This window comes from Bidens hawaiensis, unplaced genomic scaffold (genome assembly GCF_021521415.1).
Source record: "Bidens hawaiensis isolate Kalapana, Puna unplaced genomic scaffold, B.hawaiensis_p1.1 tig00045541_1, whole genome shotgun sequence".
Taxonomy (NCBI): Eukaryota; Viridiplantae; Streptophyta; class Magnoliopsida; order Asterales; family Asteraceae; genus Bidens; species Bidens hawaiensis.
In genome coordinates, this window is record NW_027498121.1 from 61,387 (window position 1) to 74,826 (window position 13,440).

General features: G+C 45.6%; 1 protein-coding gene across 1 annotated transcript; it reads right to left on the minus strand.

Moving 5' to 3' along the window:
• Positions 1–222: 222 nt before the first annotated feature.
• On the minus strand, positions 223–1,807 carry LOC143595827 (aquaporin TIP1-1-like). The gene is made up of 2 exons (XM_077074750.1): positions 1,382–1,807; positions 223–661 (listed from the first exon to the last, which is right to left on the minus strand). Exons 1-2 carry the CDS (start codon positions 1,781–1,783, stop codon positions 290–292), a joined length of 774 nt encoding a protein of 257 aa, XP_076930865.1. The 5' UTR covers positions 1,784–1,807; the 3' UTR covers positions 223–289.
• Positions 1,808–13,440: the final 11,633 nt, after the last annotated feature.

The window sequence follows — 13,440 nt, forward strand, 5'->3', positions numbered from 1 at the left end:
AGATAAAAGAACCAAATCATCCGAGTTAAACCAATGAGTAACTTATATAACAACGATTTGACAAGCAACTATTATATAACAACGATTAACTAGCCATGTTATATCATACCCATAAGAACGATATAAACTAAATCAAACAAGTCAACACTTGATAATCTCTTGACGGATTTATGATATCATAACACGAAAACAAACACACAACGAGACGAACCCGAAAAGTAAATAACACTGTTTAAACACCACATAAACTACATTTAGCAAATAACAAGCCCGAACATGGGCGGTTGAACTAATATTCGGATCCGAGCAAAGGATCATGAGAGCGTCCAATGAATAGCAGCTCATAAACGAGCCCAGCAAGACCACCACCAACAATGGGCCCAGCCCAGTAAACCCAGTGGTTGGTCCAGTCCCAGCTAACAACGGATGGCCCAAATGCGACAGCTGGGTTCATTGATGCACCCGTGAATGCACCACCAGCTAGAATGTTAGCGCCAACAATAAACCCAATTGCAATGGGTGCTATTGTGCCGATATCTCCCTTCTTTGGGTCCACTGCTGTGGCGTACACCGTGTAAACTAGCCCGAAAGTCATCACGATCTCAAACACCAACGCGTTCCATACAGATACTTCTGCGCCCAATGCGAACCAGGCAGTTGTCTGTATGATTGTTAAACGAAAAAATAAACATAAATCAAGTATAAAGCTTTATCGTTTCATCACTTCAGTTAAAAAATAATTATATAAAAAAGTTATTCTGTACCTTTTTGCAAGATTAAATCCCCATCTAGTTTATTCTTTTTTTTAAAAGAATATTCACAAAAATAAAAGTTTGTATGTTTTTTTCTTAAGAAAACTAATTAAATAACTTATTGTTTATATAAAGATAACTTAATTAAATGGCTTAATATCACAAAAAGCAAAAATAATTTCTCAATTAAGTTTTTATTAAAATCCTTTAGTATAATTTCAAACTTATTAAAAGTACATGTATTTATAAATATAACACTAATCAAAAGTTAATGGTGTGACAACATTAAGGGCTGTTTGGTAGCCTCTTAACAGTTTTTAAGAGGCTAACTCTTAATGGCTCATAGTCTCTTGGTGGTTAAGAGGTAGCCTTAAGTCTGAATAACCAAGAGGTAACCATTAAGAAGTAGTCTCTTAACCATTCAAACGTAAAGGCTACCTCTTAACCATTAAGAGGTTATGAGTCATTAAAAGGTAGCCTCTTAATGACAGAGGCTACCAAAGTATGAAAAAAAATGCTTACAGTCACCATGTTTATTGTTACTTACAACTATAAATAACTGTAAAAGCTTCATAAAGTATTAATCTAAGTATCTAACATTAGCACAAATATAACATCATCAAACTTACCAAATCACCGGTCGAAAAAAACAACAAGAAACAAGCAACAACCGACCCAAGAAGCTGTGCAACAATATAAAACACCCCACGTAGCAAAGTAATATTACCACCAACAAACGCACCAAAAGTCACAGCAGGATTAACATGACCACCGGAGATATTAGCCGCCACCGACACCGCCACAAACAACCCAAAAGCATGGGCTAGTGCCGCCGCCACTAGCCCAGCCGGAGTGCTTGGACCACCATCGGTTAGCTTCGTGAAAGCCATGCCGGACCCTTGTCCGGCAAACACAAAAATAAGGGTGCTTATGAACTCGGCCACAAAGGCTTTTATAGCACCCGGGTGTTGGACTTCATCTTGGTACCGGCCGATGACTATACGGTCGATGACGTGTCTCGGCATTGGCATGATTGGAAGAAAATGGTGAGTGATAATAATGATAATGTGTGCATGGGTGTGTAGGTGACCGGTTTATATTGTGGAGTTGTGGCATTTGGGTTATTGGGTATAGCCGGTTGCCGGTCACTTTTTTTGTTTTTTTAGAAGGGCTACTTTATTGTATTTGGGATTTTGGGGTATTGGCGTATTGCAATTTTCAAATTTAGTGAGCTATGATTCCATAATTCTAGCAAGCTATATTGTCTTAATCAGGCTCACACTGTTTTAGAGTTTAGCTAGGCCGTTTTTTCGGGAAACCATACCGCCGGTTGGCACTTGACAAATGATATGTTGTCATATGAGCGGAACTCTCTGACATAACACACGGTGAGACAAAAACCTGAGAAGACTCAAAATTAAAACTGACAACCTTATACAATGCTAGCTTAAATCCTTCATTTCTAATTTTTCTATTTTTTTTTGTTAATAAATGATTGTTGTCTAGTAAGTATATTTTTTGAATTTTTTTTTTATTTGAAATTTTACTGTAAAGAGGTACATACAAATTGGCACCTTCTTTCATAAAGTAATAATTATTGTACTCATTTGAGTCTTGACTTTTGTGCCTAAACACACATTTGGATGAATTTGTTTGAGTTCAGTTATTTAGAAATAAAGAAAATAAATAAACATATATGCAACGCCAAACTTCAATTTTTATGTTCATTTTGTGTTGTACTAGCTGAGTAGCTGACTATTGATCTATGTAACAAAATAACAAAATGGGTAAATATTATAGAGAAGTCGAACCGCATATATCCATACACACAAGCTTAGCAAGAAAGTAATGTATTATTAACATGCGTGTATGGTTTTTTAACATATGACATTGGAAAGGGTTTTTAGCTAAAAAAAACCCTCATAAATTGTAGTAATATAGTGTTATCCATTGAAAAGTAAGGTTGTAACTTTAAATCCTTACACGCATAAGGTTATAAAATTTTAAATGAAAAAAAAATATATTGTTAAAGCTTTGCCTCTTCAGTCAACCTTCCCGAGTTCCATCACCCTTCTCTATATACCTGCATCGTGTGTGAATGTGTTATCCAGAATAAACATAATCCATTTCAGGTGAGTAGGCGTTTCCTGAAGAGGTAGGTCCCAGCAGAGCCCAGTTGGACCCGCAAGACTCACCTCAAACAGAGACGTCTGCGCAGTCGGACCCGCAAGACTTACCTCAGAGGGACGTCTGCGCGGTTGGACCCGCAAGACTCACCTTAAGGGACGTCTGCGCAAAGACCAACTGGATCCGCAGGACCCACCATGCTCAGAGACGCGACGTCCTTACGCGAAGTACGCGAGCTGCTCCCGCAGGAAACGCCTCCCAATGGTCGACGTACTCCGCCTGTTCCCGCAGCTACGGATACTAGCCATCAGGGAAGGCTACCCGCACAGCAAGGCTACACGCACAAGGCACTAACTCTCAAATAATTCAATAATGTCACCTGAAGAAGGAATGAGCAAGCCGGGAACACTCCCGCCCAAATGAGCCAGTCCGTACGATACTGTAGGATCTTTTGTACTGTACCTGCCAAGGTATGGACAAAAGATCTGACCAAAGTTGCGACAGCTCACTGACAACAGTACGACGGGCAGCACGCTCTAGTACTTAAAGTCACTATCAGCCGCTGCCTACTCACCAACCCCTGTCGGGGCACGTCCATAGCCTGCAGTTGGTGGAAAGGGAATAGTACACAGCCGGCCTGGTCACTATCAGCCGCTGCCTACCCACCAACCATCAGCATGGCACGTGCATAGCCCACAGTTGGTAGAACAGGAATACTATTCAGCCGGCTGTACCTGCTTGGAAACCTACATTCGGCTATAAATACTCCAACACCTTGGAACGGTATTATCATCTTATATCTCCATATATTATCTGATATCTGCTCTAGTCATTTCTCTTAATATACACTTATATTCAAGAGCAATCTAGTCTGATTCTCACGCCGGAGGGTGGTCACAAGGAGGTACCCCCCCTTCTCAGTGACGAGCTCACGGTGTCTGTTTTGTAGGTCATCAGAAGAACAACCATCTTTGCCGGACCTAACCCTCGTGGGAAACATCTATTTAACCCCCAGATTATCCGTAATCTGCCCGGGGTCGATTAGTGTTTCTTCATTGGCGCCATCCGTGCATAAAAGCTAGAACTTATTCTCAGTTTTTTCAAAACTTCTGGAAAGATGGTTAAGGTTACTTCGGTGCCAAGGCCAGCGAGTGACCAAGAAACCCCGGTAACCACAACCCCAGCTACTGGGGAAAACACCGGCGAGTACACAAATTTTACGAACACTACCCTGGTTACCCAAGTCGGGGCAAGTGCAGTAAATTTTACGAACACTACCCCGGTTACCCGAGCCGGGGCAAGTGCAGTAAACAATCCTTCACTGGGATTCACCGATACCCAGTTGGAGAGACAACAGACGAGGCTCCCCCGCCAAACACTTGATCAAGTTAAAGCGTGGGCAAAAGCACGACAGAGGGAATTCCAAGCTGAGTTGGATGAACGCTTGCGTTCACTCCAACAGGCTGGCGAATTCGGAAGCACTCAACAGCTCAACATGAGCAATGAGTGCGAGTACTGGGATGATGATCAGGAGGAATCCGACAGCTACGAAAACCCTCGCCATAGGGCAAAAGGGAAGCGTATGGAAACGGACTTCCAACCGAGAAGGAATTTCGGAGAAACCTTCAAACCAAGGAACGCGGGGGGAAACCCACGTGACTTCTCCAAAACCTTTAGACCAACTGCTGCAAATGCGGGAACGTCCAAGTTTGCAAGGGACATTGCGGAAGCAATCACCCCGAGAAGTGCCAAACAGATGTCCAACATCGGCACTTATGATGGTATATCTGACCCAGACGATCATTTGAACAGATTCATAGCGGGGGCAACCGTCAGCAATTGGACGGAACCCACGTGGTGTTATATGTTCCAGATGACGCTGGTTGGAGTGGCTAGAGCGTGGTTTGACCGTCTACCGGTCCACCACATCTATGATTGGGCAGACTTCCAACAGAAGTTCAGCCAACACTTCAGTCAACAAAGAAAGTACACTGAAGAGCAATGGACGATCCTCAACTGCATCCGAGAGGAAGATGAATCTTTGCTAGACTTCATCACTCGCTTCAACTCAAATAAGCTGAGTCTGGGCGCTATTAGCGAAGATCTTGTTCGCGCTGCTTTCATCCAGGGCGCGAAAGATCCAGAGCTCATCCGCACCTTAACGGGTAAAGACGGCATGCCATCCACATGGGATGCCATCATGACAGCAGCCAAACGCTTCGCGGAAACGGAAAAGCAACTGGGTAGAGATCTTCCCCAAAGCACAAACCTCTACACCCAGAAAACAAGAGAAAACAACGTCCTTACCGCCCGACTAAACAAAAAGAGGAAACTAGGTATTTGGCAGTCAAGGGTAAACTTTGACACCTCATCCGGCTCGCACCCTCGGTTAGGCGGAAAGGACAACATGCAGTCGTCGAACCGGAACTCCAGATGGACGCCACTCACCAAAAGCGTCACCGAGATATTCGCCACTGAGAGGCTCCCATGGCCAGAGGCTCCAATTATCCGACAGCGTCCAAACGCTGATCAAAGCAAATTCTGTGACTTCCACAGGACAAGAGGCCACACCACCGAGGAATGCTTAGACTTGAAAGACATCGTCGAAGCATTTGTCAGAGATGGGACGCTCACGCACCTCGTGGCGTAATGAACGCTGAGCAGGCTAATGCGTGCTGAACCCCAGTTGGGAAAAACACGAATGAAACTGCAGCTTCAATGTTGGAGACTACATACTGCGTAAACAACGAGATTCCGAACCAAGTGCATATCTGCTCGAAAGGCTCGATGACACTCCCATCCCAATAACATGGAAGGGAGCTCAATTACACAGGTTGCATGTAGATCAATTCCAAACTTGTAAAGAAAAGGCCCAGAGCCACTTCTAATGGAAATGATTCTCCTTATCACATTGACGCTGATGGTCTTACATTTATACTTATGAACTTTCCACACTGATATGCCGGTATTCACCGCATATATAAGTGTAAAAAGGAGGTCGTTGCATGTGGACGGCGGCAAAACCCGCATAAACACAAAAAACGGCAAAAATTCTTAACAGATGAGAAAAACCTTCACGCAGGTCAGTTATAGGTAAAGTTTGTTCATCCCACTAAATGAAAGTGACGGTCCTACCCGCACAATCATGATAGAGGAAACTGAACACTAACCTATTGACAACCGCGCGTCGAACGGTTAACTTATTCAACACTGATATGCCGGTATTAACCGCATAAATAAGTGGAGACGTCGTTGCGTGTGGACGGCGGCAAAACCCGCATAAACACAAAAAACGGCAAACTTTCACGCAGGTCAGTTATAGGTAAAGTTTGGTCATCCCACTAAATGAAAGTGACGGTCCTACCCGCACAATCATGATAGAGGAAACTGAACACTAACCTATTGACAACCGCTCATCGAACGGTTAACTTATTCAACACTGATATGCCGGTATTCAGCGCATAAATAAGTGGAGACGTCGTTGCGTGTGGACGGCGACAAAACCCGCATAAAGACAAAAAAAGGCAAACCTTCACGCAGGTCAATCATAGGTGAAGATTGGTCATCCCGCTAAATGAAAGTGACGGTCCTACCCGCACAATCATGATAGAGGAAACTGAACACTAACCTATTGACTACCGCGCGTCGAACGGTTAACTTATTCAAAACACTTGGAAAATTGCTAAGTTAAACTAAAGTATGCACGAGCGAATCATATATTGTTTATGCGGCAAAACAAGTGCCAAATTAACCTATAATATGCATGAGCAAGTCATATAACGGTTATAAAGCAAGTCATCCAGTGAAAGTGGCGGTCCTACCCGCACAAACATTTATATTTCATAAAAAATTCAAACATTACAAGAATGGCCGGGTATCTACCCGCCTACAGAAATATAAATCTATCCTAACGGTGGGAAGGGATCTCAAGGTTCAAACTTCAGGACCATTCCCTCCAAACCCACTTGTACCCGCACCATCAGTTGGCTGTGGCGGTTCAAGGAAAGTCTTGAGAATGGTTAGTCCATCATCAGCAGCAGCAATCTCGTTCACCTTCTCCACCACCGGATGCGGGAAGGCAGCATACCGGTTCACTGCTTGGTCATAAGCTGCTTCAGTATCCACATCATATAGAGGGAAGTTGGAAGGCGGGATGCCCTTCTCAACAAACCCTAGACCAAGCAGGAAGCCAGCCTTTTCCCCATCCTCATGAGAAGCGTTGAGTGCTGCGTTCATGGCATCGTCATAAGATGTGTTCGTGAAGACTCGATGCACAACCTACAACAAGAAAAAATACAAGTATCAAAACCTTTTCTAAGCACAAAGAAAAGCGTAAAGATATTATGAAGCTACGCATATCTTCGACAACGCTTCTCGTAGAAGTCATTCCTTGGTAATCAGAGCTTCTTGGAGGGCAGCTTGAGCTTGGTCACGGGCGCGTTCGGCTTCATTCTTGTTAAGGTTGGCAAGCAACACTTCCTTAGCAGCAGCCTCTTCAACGCCCTTCAGCTTACGCTCAGTATGGTCAAGCATACCCCTCTGATCCAAGATCTCTTGAAGCTTCTTGGCGTCTTCCATAGCCAAAGCATCATGAGCCTGCTGAAGCCTCTCTAGTTTGGCTTTAAGCTCCTCATTTTCGGCGCGCAGAGGTTCAGCAACGGCTTCAGCCTTGGTGGCCCTCTCGGTCGCGTTCCGCGCAGTTTCCTTAGCCAACCGAAGCTGTTCGTTAACAGCTTGGGTAGCCTTGGAACGGGCCTCGAGCCGGGCCTGCACTTCAACCTCGAGGGCCTTGAAGGCCTTTTCCTTCTCCGCAGCAATTGCGGAAAGTCTCCTGTTCTCCTCCCGGATAGCCCGCGCCTGAGCCACTTCTTGGATACGCGCAGCCTTTAACTTGTCGTTTTCACGACAAAGCAACTCGACGCGCGGCTGCATCCGGGCAAGGAGAATCCGAAGCTCATTTGTCAGCCTACCCTCCTGGTAGCTAGACATGGCTTCCCCCAACGCGCCACTTGGGACCGCGTGACGCGCCCACTCGACGCAGTCCACAGCCGTACGAAGGGTTGTTCCCCGGCGGATGTTCCACCGTGGAACATACACCTCATTCGAATCCGACACTGCAAAAACAAAAAGCAGTTAGGAAAAGATGATATAAAAAAAAGAGAATAGGTCAAAATAACCCTACGCATCTGTAGGGTCGACAACAGGCCGGTAGCCGCCAAACCCATCACCCGAACCTAACGGATATCCATCCAAGAGGTCAGGCAGATGGGAAGGAGGCAGAGATTGGCTAGAAGCCCCAAACATACCTGCTGAACCGGCCGGGAGCGAGGTAGTCGCCGGTGCCGGAGGCACGGTTGAAGCCGCCGCGGTAGAAACCATCGGTGGTGAACTCACTGGAGGTGAACTCACAACCGTGGCCGCCGCTGCAGAGGAACCCGCAGAAAAACTCACCGCCGGCTCAGTGAAGGACGCAGTGAATATGGCCCTGTCAGCCGGCGGAGACGACGTCACAATTGGAACAGTTGCCTCAACTGGATGAGCAACTGAACCAACACTTGAAGCAGGCGCAGCCGCCTGGGTCATCGCCTCGGGTAGGTTGACCGAACCTACCGTCATGGGTCCAGAGGTGTTCCTCCCTGCTCCACTCTGGAATGCGGTAGCATCCACGCCTGCACGAATACAAGATATATAAGTATAATGGCGGAAACATATGCAGTTAAGGTAAATGAAGTTTATACTTACGAGTTTTCTTGAGCTTGAAGGTTCTGACAGGCGGGGACGAACCCGATGGAGCCGGCCTCTTCACGCCGGTCACCGTCGCCGTACTGGGTTGCCCGGAGGTGACAGCTGTCTCAACCTCCGGAACAGTGGTCTCACCACCACCAGGGTTCCCCGCCGCCTCCTCGCTCTCGGTCTCCGAGTCAGACCGGTTCCCCTGATCGGCGGAGGCAACCTTCACCTTGCCCTTCCCGCCAGCAGCCTTCTTCTTCCTCGCGAAGAAAGGACCATCTGCGGATTCCTCATCAGAAGATGACAAAATTAGAGGAATTCCAGCAGAGGTTTGAGCATTGAGAGGGCGATGGTTAAATAATCCCTTACCTGGCCGCCTGACGCTAAGAATCTCGTGGCCCGTCGGGTAGACCTCCACAAACCGATCCGCCGTTTGCTCCAAGATGGGCAACTCGTTCTCGTCAAGAGCACGAGTACCCAACCGAGCGGGACCACCGCTCTCCCGCGGGTACAGAAGAGACTGCAAGTCGTTCCCCTCTGAAAATAAACAGAAACAGTTAGAAGAAAAACCCTAAATCAGCAAAAAGATATGAAGCATACCGTAAGGGATAGAGTTCAAACCGTATTCGAGGACGATAGGAATCTGTGGCGCCTCTGCCCCAGCATCCTTCCATACCCGGCTCATCCCGAGAATCACCATCCCAGACTCCGCAAAGCGGTAAACCGGAGTCTGGATCCGGGAGATCTTGGCAAACCATTCCGCCTCCTGGTAGTTGGAGGCGTGAAGGCTGGGGAGTGCTCTCCCGTTCTTGAATGTCATCGCAATAGGGATGACACGGGCAGAGATATAGAAGAACTCCCGCTTCCAAGACCGAAGACTGCGCTCAGTAGCACAGATCTTCAAACCCTTGATCCGGGTGACCAAGGTGTACCAGCCTTGGATGCACCTCCAGGAGTAGAAGGTCATCAGGCGGTCGACATGGGGCTCCACGCCCAGAATGAGACACACCCATTCAAAATGGCGGATCTTGGCGATCGCCATTGGGTGTACCTCCGTCAGGTGCACACCGTGTCTCTCCAAAACACGGTATACAAACTTCGTCAATGGGAACCTGAGATTCCCATAGACGAAGAATGCAGCATATTCCCCTATCTTGCCTTTGGGGGCATCGTACACCGTCTGATGAGGCTCAGGAAACTCAGGCTCGAAAGGCTCGAGCATGAACTTCCTGACGATGTACTGATAAAGGTCGACGGGAAGAGCACACTGGCACTCGCCAGCAGTACTCTTATCGTCCTTATCGGACGTGGACGTCGGGTGCTCGGCGAACACGTCAGACTCCTCGGCGGTAGCCTCAAGATCATGGGTAGAAGACATTTTGGAGGATGGAAAGAAGAACGATTTCAGGATAATGCTCGACAAAAGTTAGAGTATTCGCCGGAAATCGCTTAGAAGATGAAGTGAAACTGTGAATTGAGATGCATCATCTCCTCCCTTTATATACTCATCGCAATGAATGCGATGAATTTAATGCGGAGGAGAGAGGATAGCGCAGGTGCAATGAAACTATGACACGTGGAAAGAGCACGCTGGCAACAGCTGTTGACAGGACGCGTGCCGTAAACTTCGTGCCCACGCGCCCGAAAACTCGCGCCCACGCGCCTGAAAAAGCGTCTGGAATGACCATATACTGTCACGTCGCCATAACTTCATGCACGTCCTGAAACTGTCAGAAGAAACCGTCAGACCACGCTGACGTCCCTTCAACAGTTGGACTGTTCTTATCCTTTCACCAACTCTTCGAATTTCAAAAAGATTCAAAAGTAGGCGTGACTGTACCCCCTTACCTTGGCAACCAAGTAACTATAAGACAGGTGCGGGTACAGTGTCAAGGCAAAACCCTTCACATACTTAGCACCTGCAGGGAATTGAAGCCAAGAATACCTCGGCAACCAAGTAACTATAAGACGGGTGCGGGTACAGTGTCAAGGCAAAACCCTTCACATACTTAGCACCTGCAGAGAATTGACGCCAGGAATACCTTGGAAGTAAAGTAACTATAAGACGAGTGCGGGTACAGTGTCAAGGCAAAACCCTTCACATACTTAGCACTCCGCAGGGAATTGAAACCAAGAAGGATCTTCTGGGCCATGCTTGCGGAAACGGAAATAACATCCCCGCATAGCGGGAACGTTGACAACTAGATTGTTTGAAGCTCCAAGATGGAATTGGTTGTTTAACATAATTGATCACTATGTTTAAAACTACCAAAACCTCATGGAGAATCTACACAAGTGGAACTCAACGCTCCTGACTTGCGAGGATGTTACAGACCTACCCGCATCATACCCAAAGATCAAGCAGAAAAGTCGGGAATTTCTGCACGTGACATTAGGACTTCCGCGGGAAGAATCCACATGGAAAACCTTAAAACTAAACCCTTTTCAAAACCCCTTTGCTTAAGTCCAAAAGTTCACCTCACTTATTAACAATTCATGAGAAGAACATTGGACTGGGGGGACTTGAAGAGGTAGGTCCCAGCAGAGCCCAGTTGGACCCGCAAGACTCACTTCAAACAGAGACGTCTGCGCAGTCGGACCGGCAAGACTCACCTCAAAGGGACGTCTGCGCGGTTGGACCCGCAAGACTCACCTTAAGGGACGTCTGCGCAAAGACCAACTGGATCCGCAGGACCCACCATGCTCAGAGACGCGACGTCCTTACGCGCAGTACGCAAGCTGCTCCCGCAGGAAACGCCTCCCAATGGTCGACGTACTCCGCCTGTTCCCGCAGCTACGGATACTAGCCATTAGGGAAGGCTACCCGCACAGCAAGGCTACACGCACAAGGCACTAACTCTCAAATAATTCAGTAATGTCACCTGAAGAAGGAATGAGCAAGCCGGGAACACTCCCGCCCAAAGCCGGGAACACTCCCGCCCAAAGCCGGGAACACTCCCGCCCAAATGAGCCAGTCCGTACGATACTGGAGGATCTTTTGTACTGTACCTGCCAAGGTATGGACAAAAGATCTGACAAAAGTTGCGACAGCTCACTGACAACAGTACGACGGGCAGCACGCTCTAGTACTTAAAGTCACTATCAGCCGCTGCCTACTCACCAACCCCTATCGGGGCACGTCCATAGCCTGCAGTTGGTGGAAAGGGAATAGTACACAGCCGGCCTGGTCACTATCAGCCGCTGCCTACCCACCAACCATCAGCATGGCACGTGCATAGCCCACAGTTGGTAGAACAGGAATACTATTCAGCCGGCTGTACCTGCTTGGAAACCTACCTTCGGCTATAAATACTCCAACACCTTGGAACGGTATTATCATCTTATATCTCCATATATTATCTGATATCTGCTCTAGTCATTTCTCTTAATATACACTTATATTCAAGAGCAATCTAGTCTGATTCTCACGCCGGAGGGTGGTCACAAGGAGGTACCCCCCCTTCTCAGTGACGAGCTCACGGTGTCTGTTTTGCAGGTCATCAGAAGAACAACCATCTTTGCCGGACCTAACCCTCGTGGAAAACATCTATTTAACCCCCAAATTATCCGTAATCTGCCCGGGTCGATTAGTGTTTCTTCAAGTATTATGTTGTGTTGTTTTAGAAGCGGAATAGAAATGGACTAAGAGCCTCTTTTAATATCATGGGTGGAAAACATAATACGGCAACAAAAGCCAAAGCATTTATCAAACTTAGCTTAGAGCCTTAGATCAAGTCAAGGAAAAAGTTAATAGGATATCTTAAATGCTATTGTACAGCAACTAGTAACCATTCAAAAAGTATGAGTTGTATGATTAAACTAAATATATGTTTCAATTAAAGGCTATTTAAACAAGATGATGAAAAACAATAAATGTTGGTCAGTTGTCACATGTTTAAAACCATTTTCATATAAACCGCAATCATCACTATTCTCATAGCAAAAGTTTAGATACGAATCGAGAAATCATGGAACCAATGCCAAGACTACGACCAATGTGATTGAACTAGAACAACTATTTGGGATAGACAAGAAAACGGGGATGTGTCATGTGTGTATTTGAGTAAAGTTCAGTATACTGCATAATATCATTGAATTAGGTATTTCATGTATAAGTATCGAGTATAATAACAGTCATGATAATTATAGATCCGCGAAAATCATCTTTTTCTCATAATCGGTCACTATCGAAGCCATCTTTGTAGTCATTGTTTTCTACTTCATTCTGGTGGATTGATGAACACTCGTATAGTGAGTTTGGTAAATGGTAACATAAGAAAGATGAAAAGAAAGTAGAAATAACACCGTTCATAAAGTGTATTTATTGTATTCATTAAAAGGTATTGACTTTTGCACATTCACAAAGAAAAACATGCGAATGCTATAAACAATTATTTAGAAATATTTAAGATACATTATACATGCTATGTGACCCATGTCTAACTTCAACTAGGCTCTAAATGCTTAGGGATACATATTTTAATCCTATTCACACACTTTATTATTGTAATTTGTAAGGTCTAAGTTGTGTGTTGAAGCTATAATATTAGAATTAGTCATGACATGGAATGGCTTTGAATCTCTGTTGTGTATGTGTTATCATTAATTTCCTTCAAACACGTTGTGTCCATTGGCTCGAGGTTTTCGCTTCCCATGTATAAATAATTGTGTATGTTCACGTATTAATATACATCTCTTTCGGTTTATTTCACTACAGGTTATAAGCATGTGACTTGAATGCTTGCTAACTACAGTAATCATGTGTATGTGACTTACCCTTTTCTAAAAAATATAAAAGAGACATGTGAACAAGAGGAAAAGAAGATACAAC

Bases quoted from the DNA above. Each gene is read 5' to 3' on its own strand.
- LOC143595827 (XM_077074750.1), bottom strand. From the start codon at position 1,783: ATGCCAATGCCGAGACACGTCATCGACCGTATAGTCATCGGCCGGTAC. The intron at 662-1,381 runs GTAAGTTTGATG...ACAATCATACAG, and splicing joins TTTTTTCGACCGGTGATTTG to ACAACTGCCTGGTTCGCATT.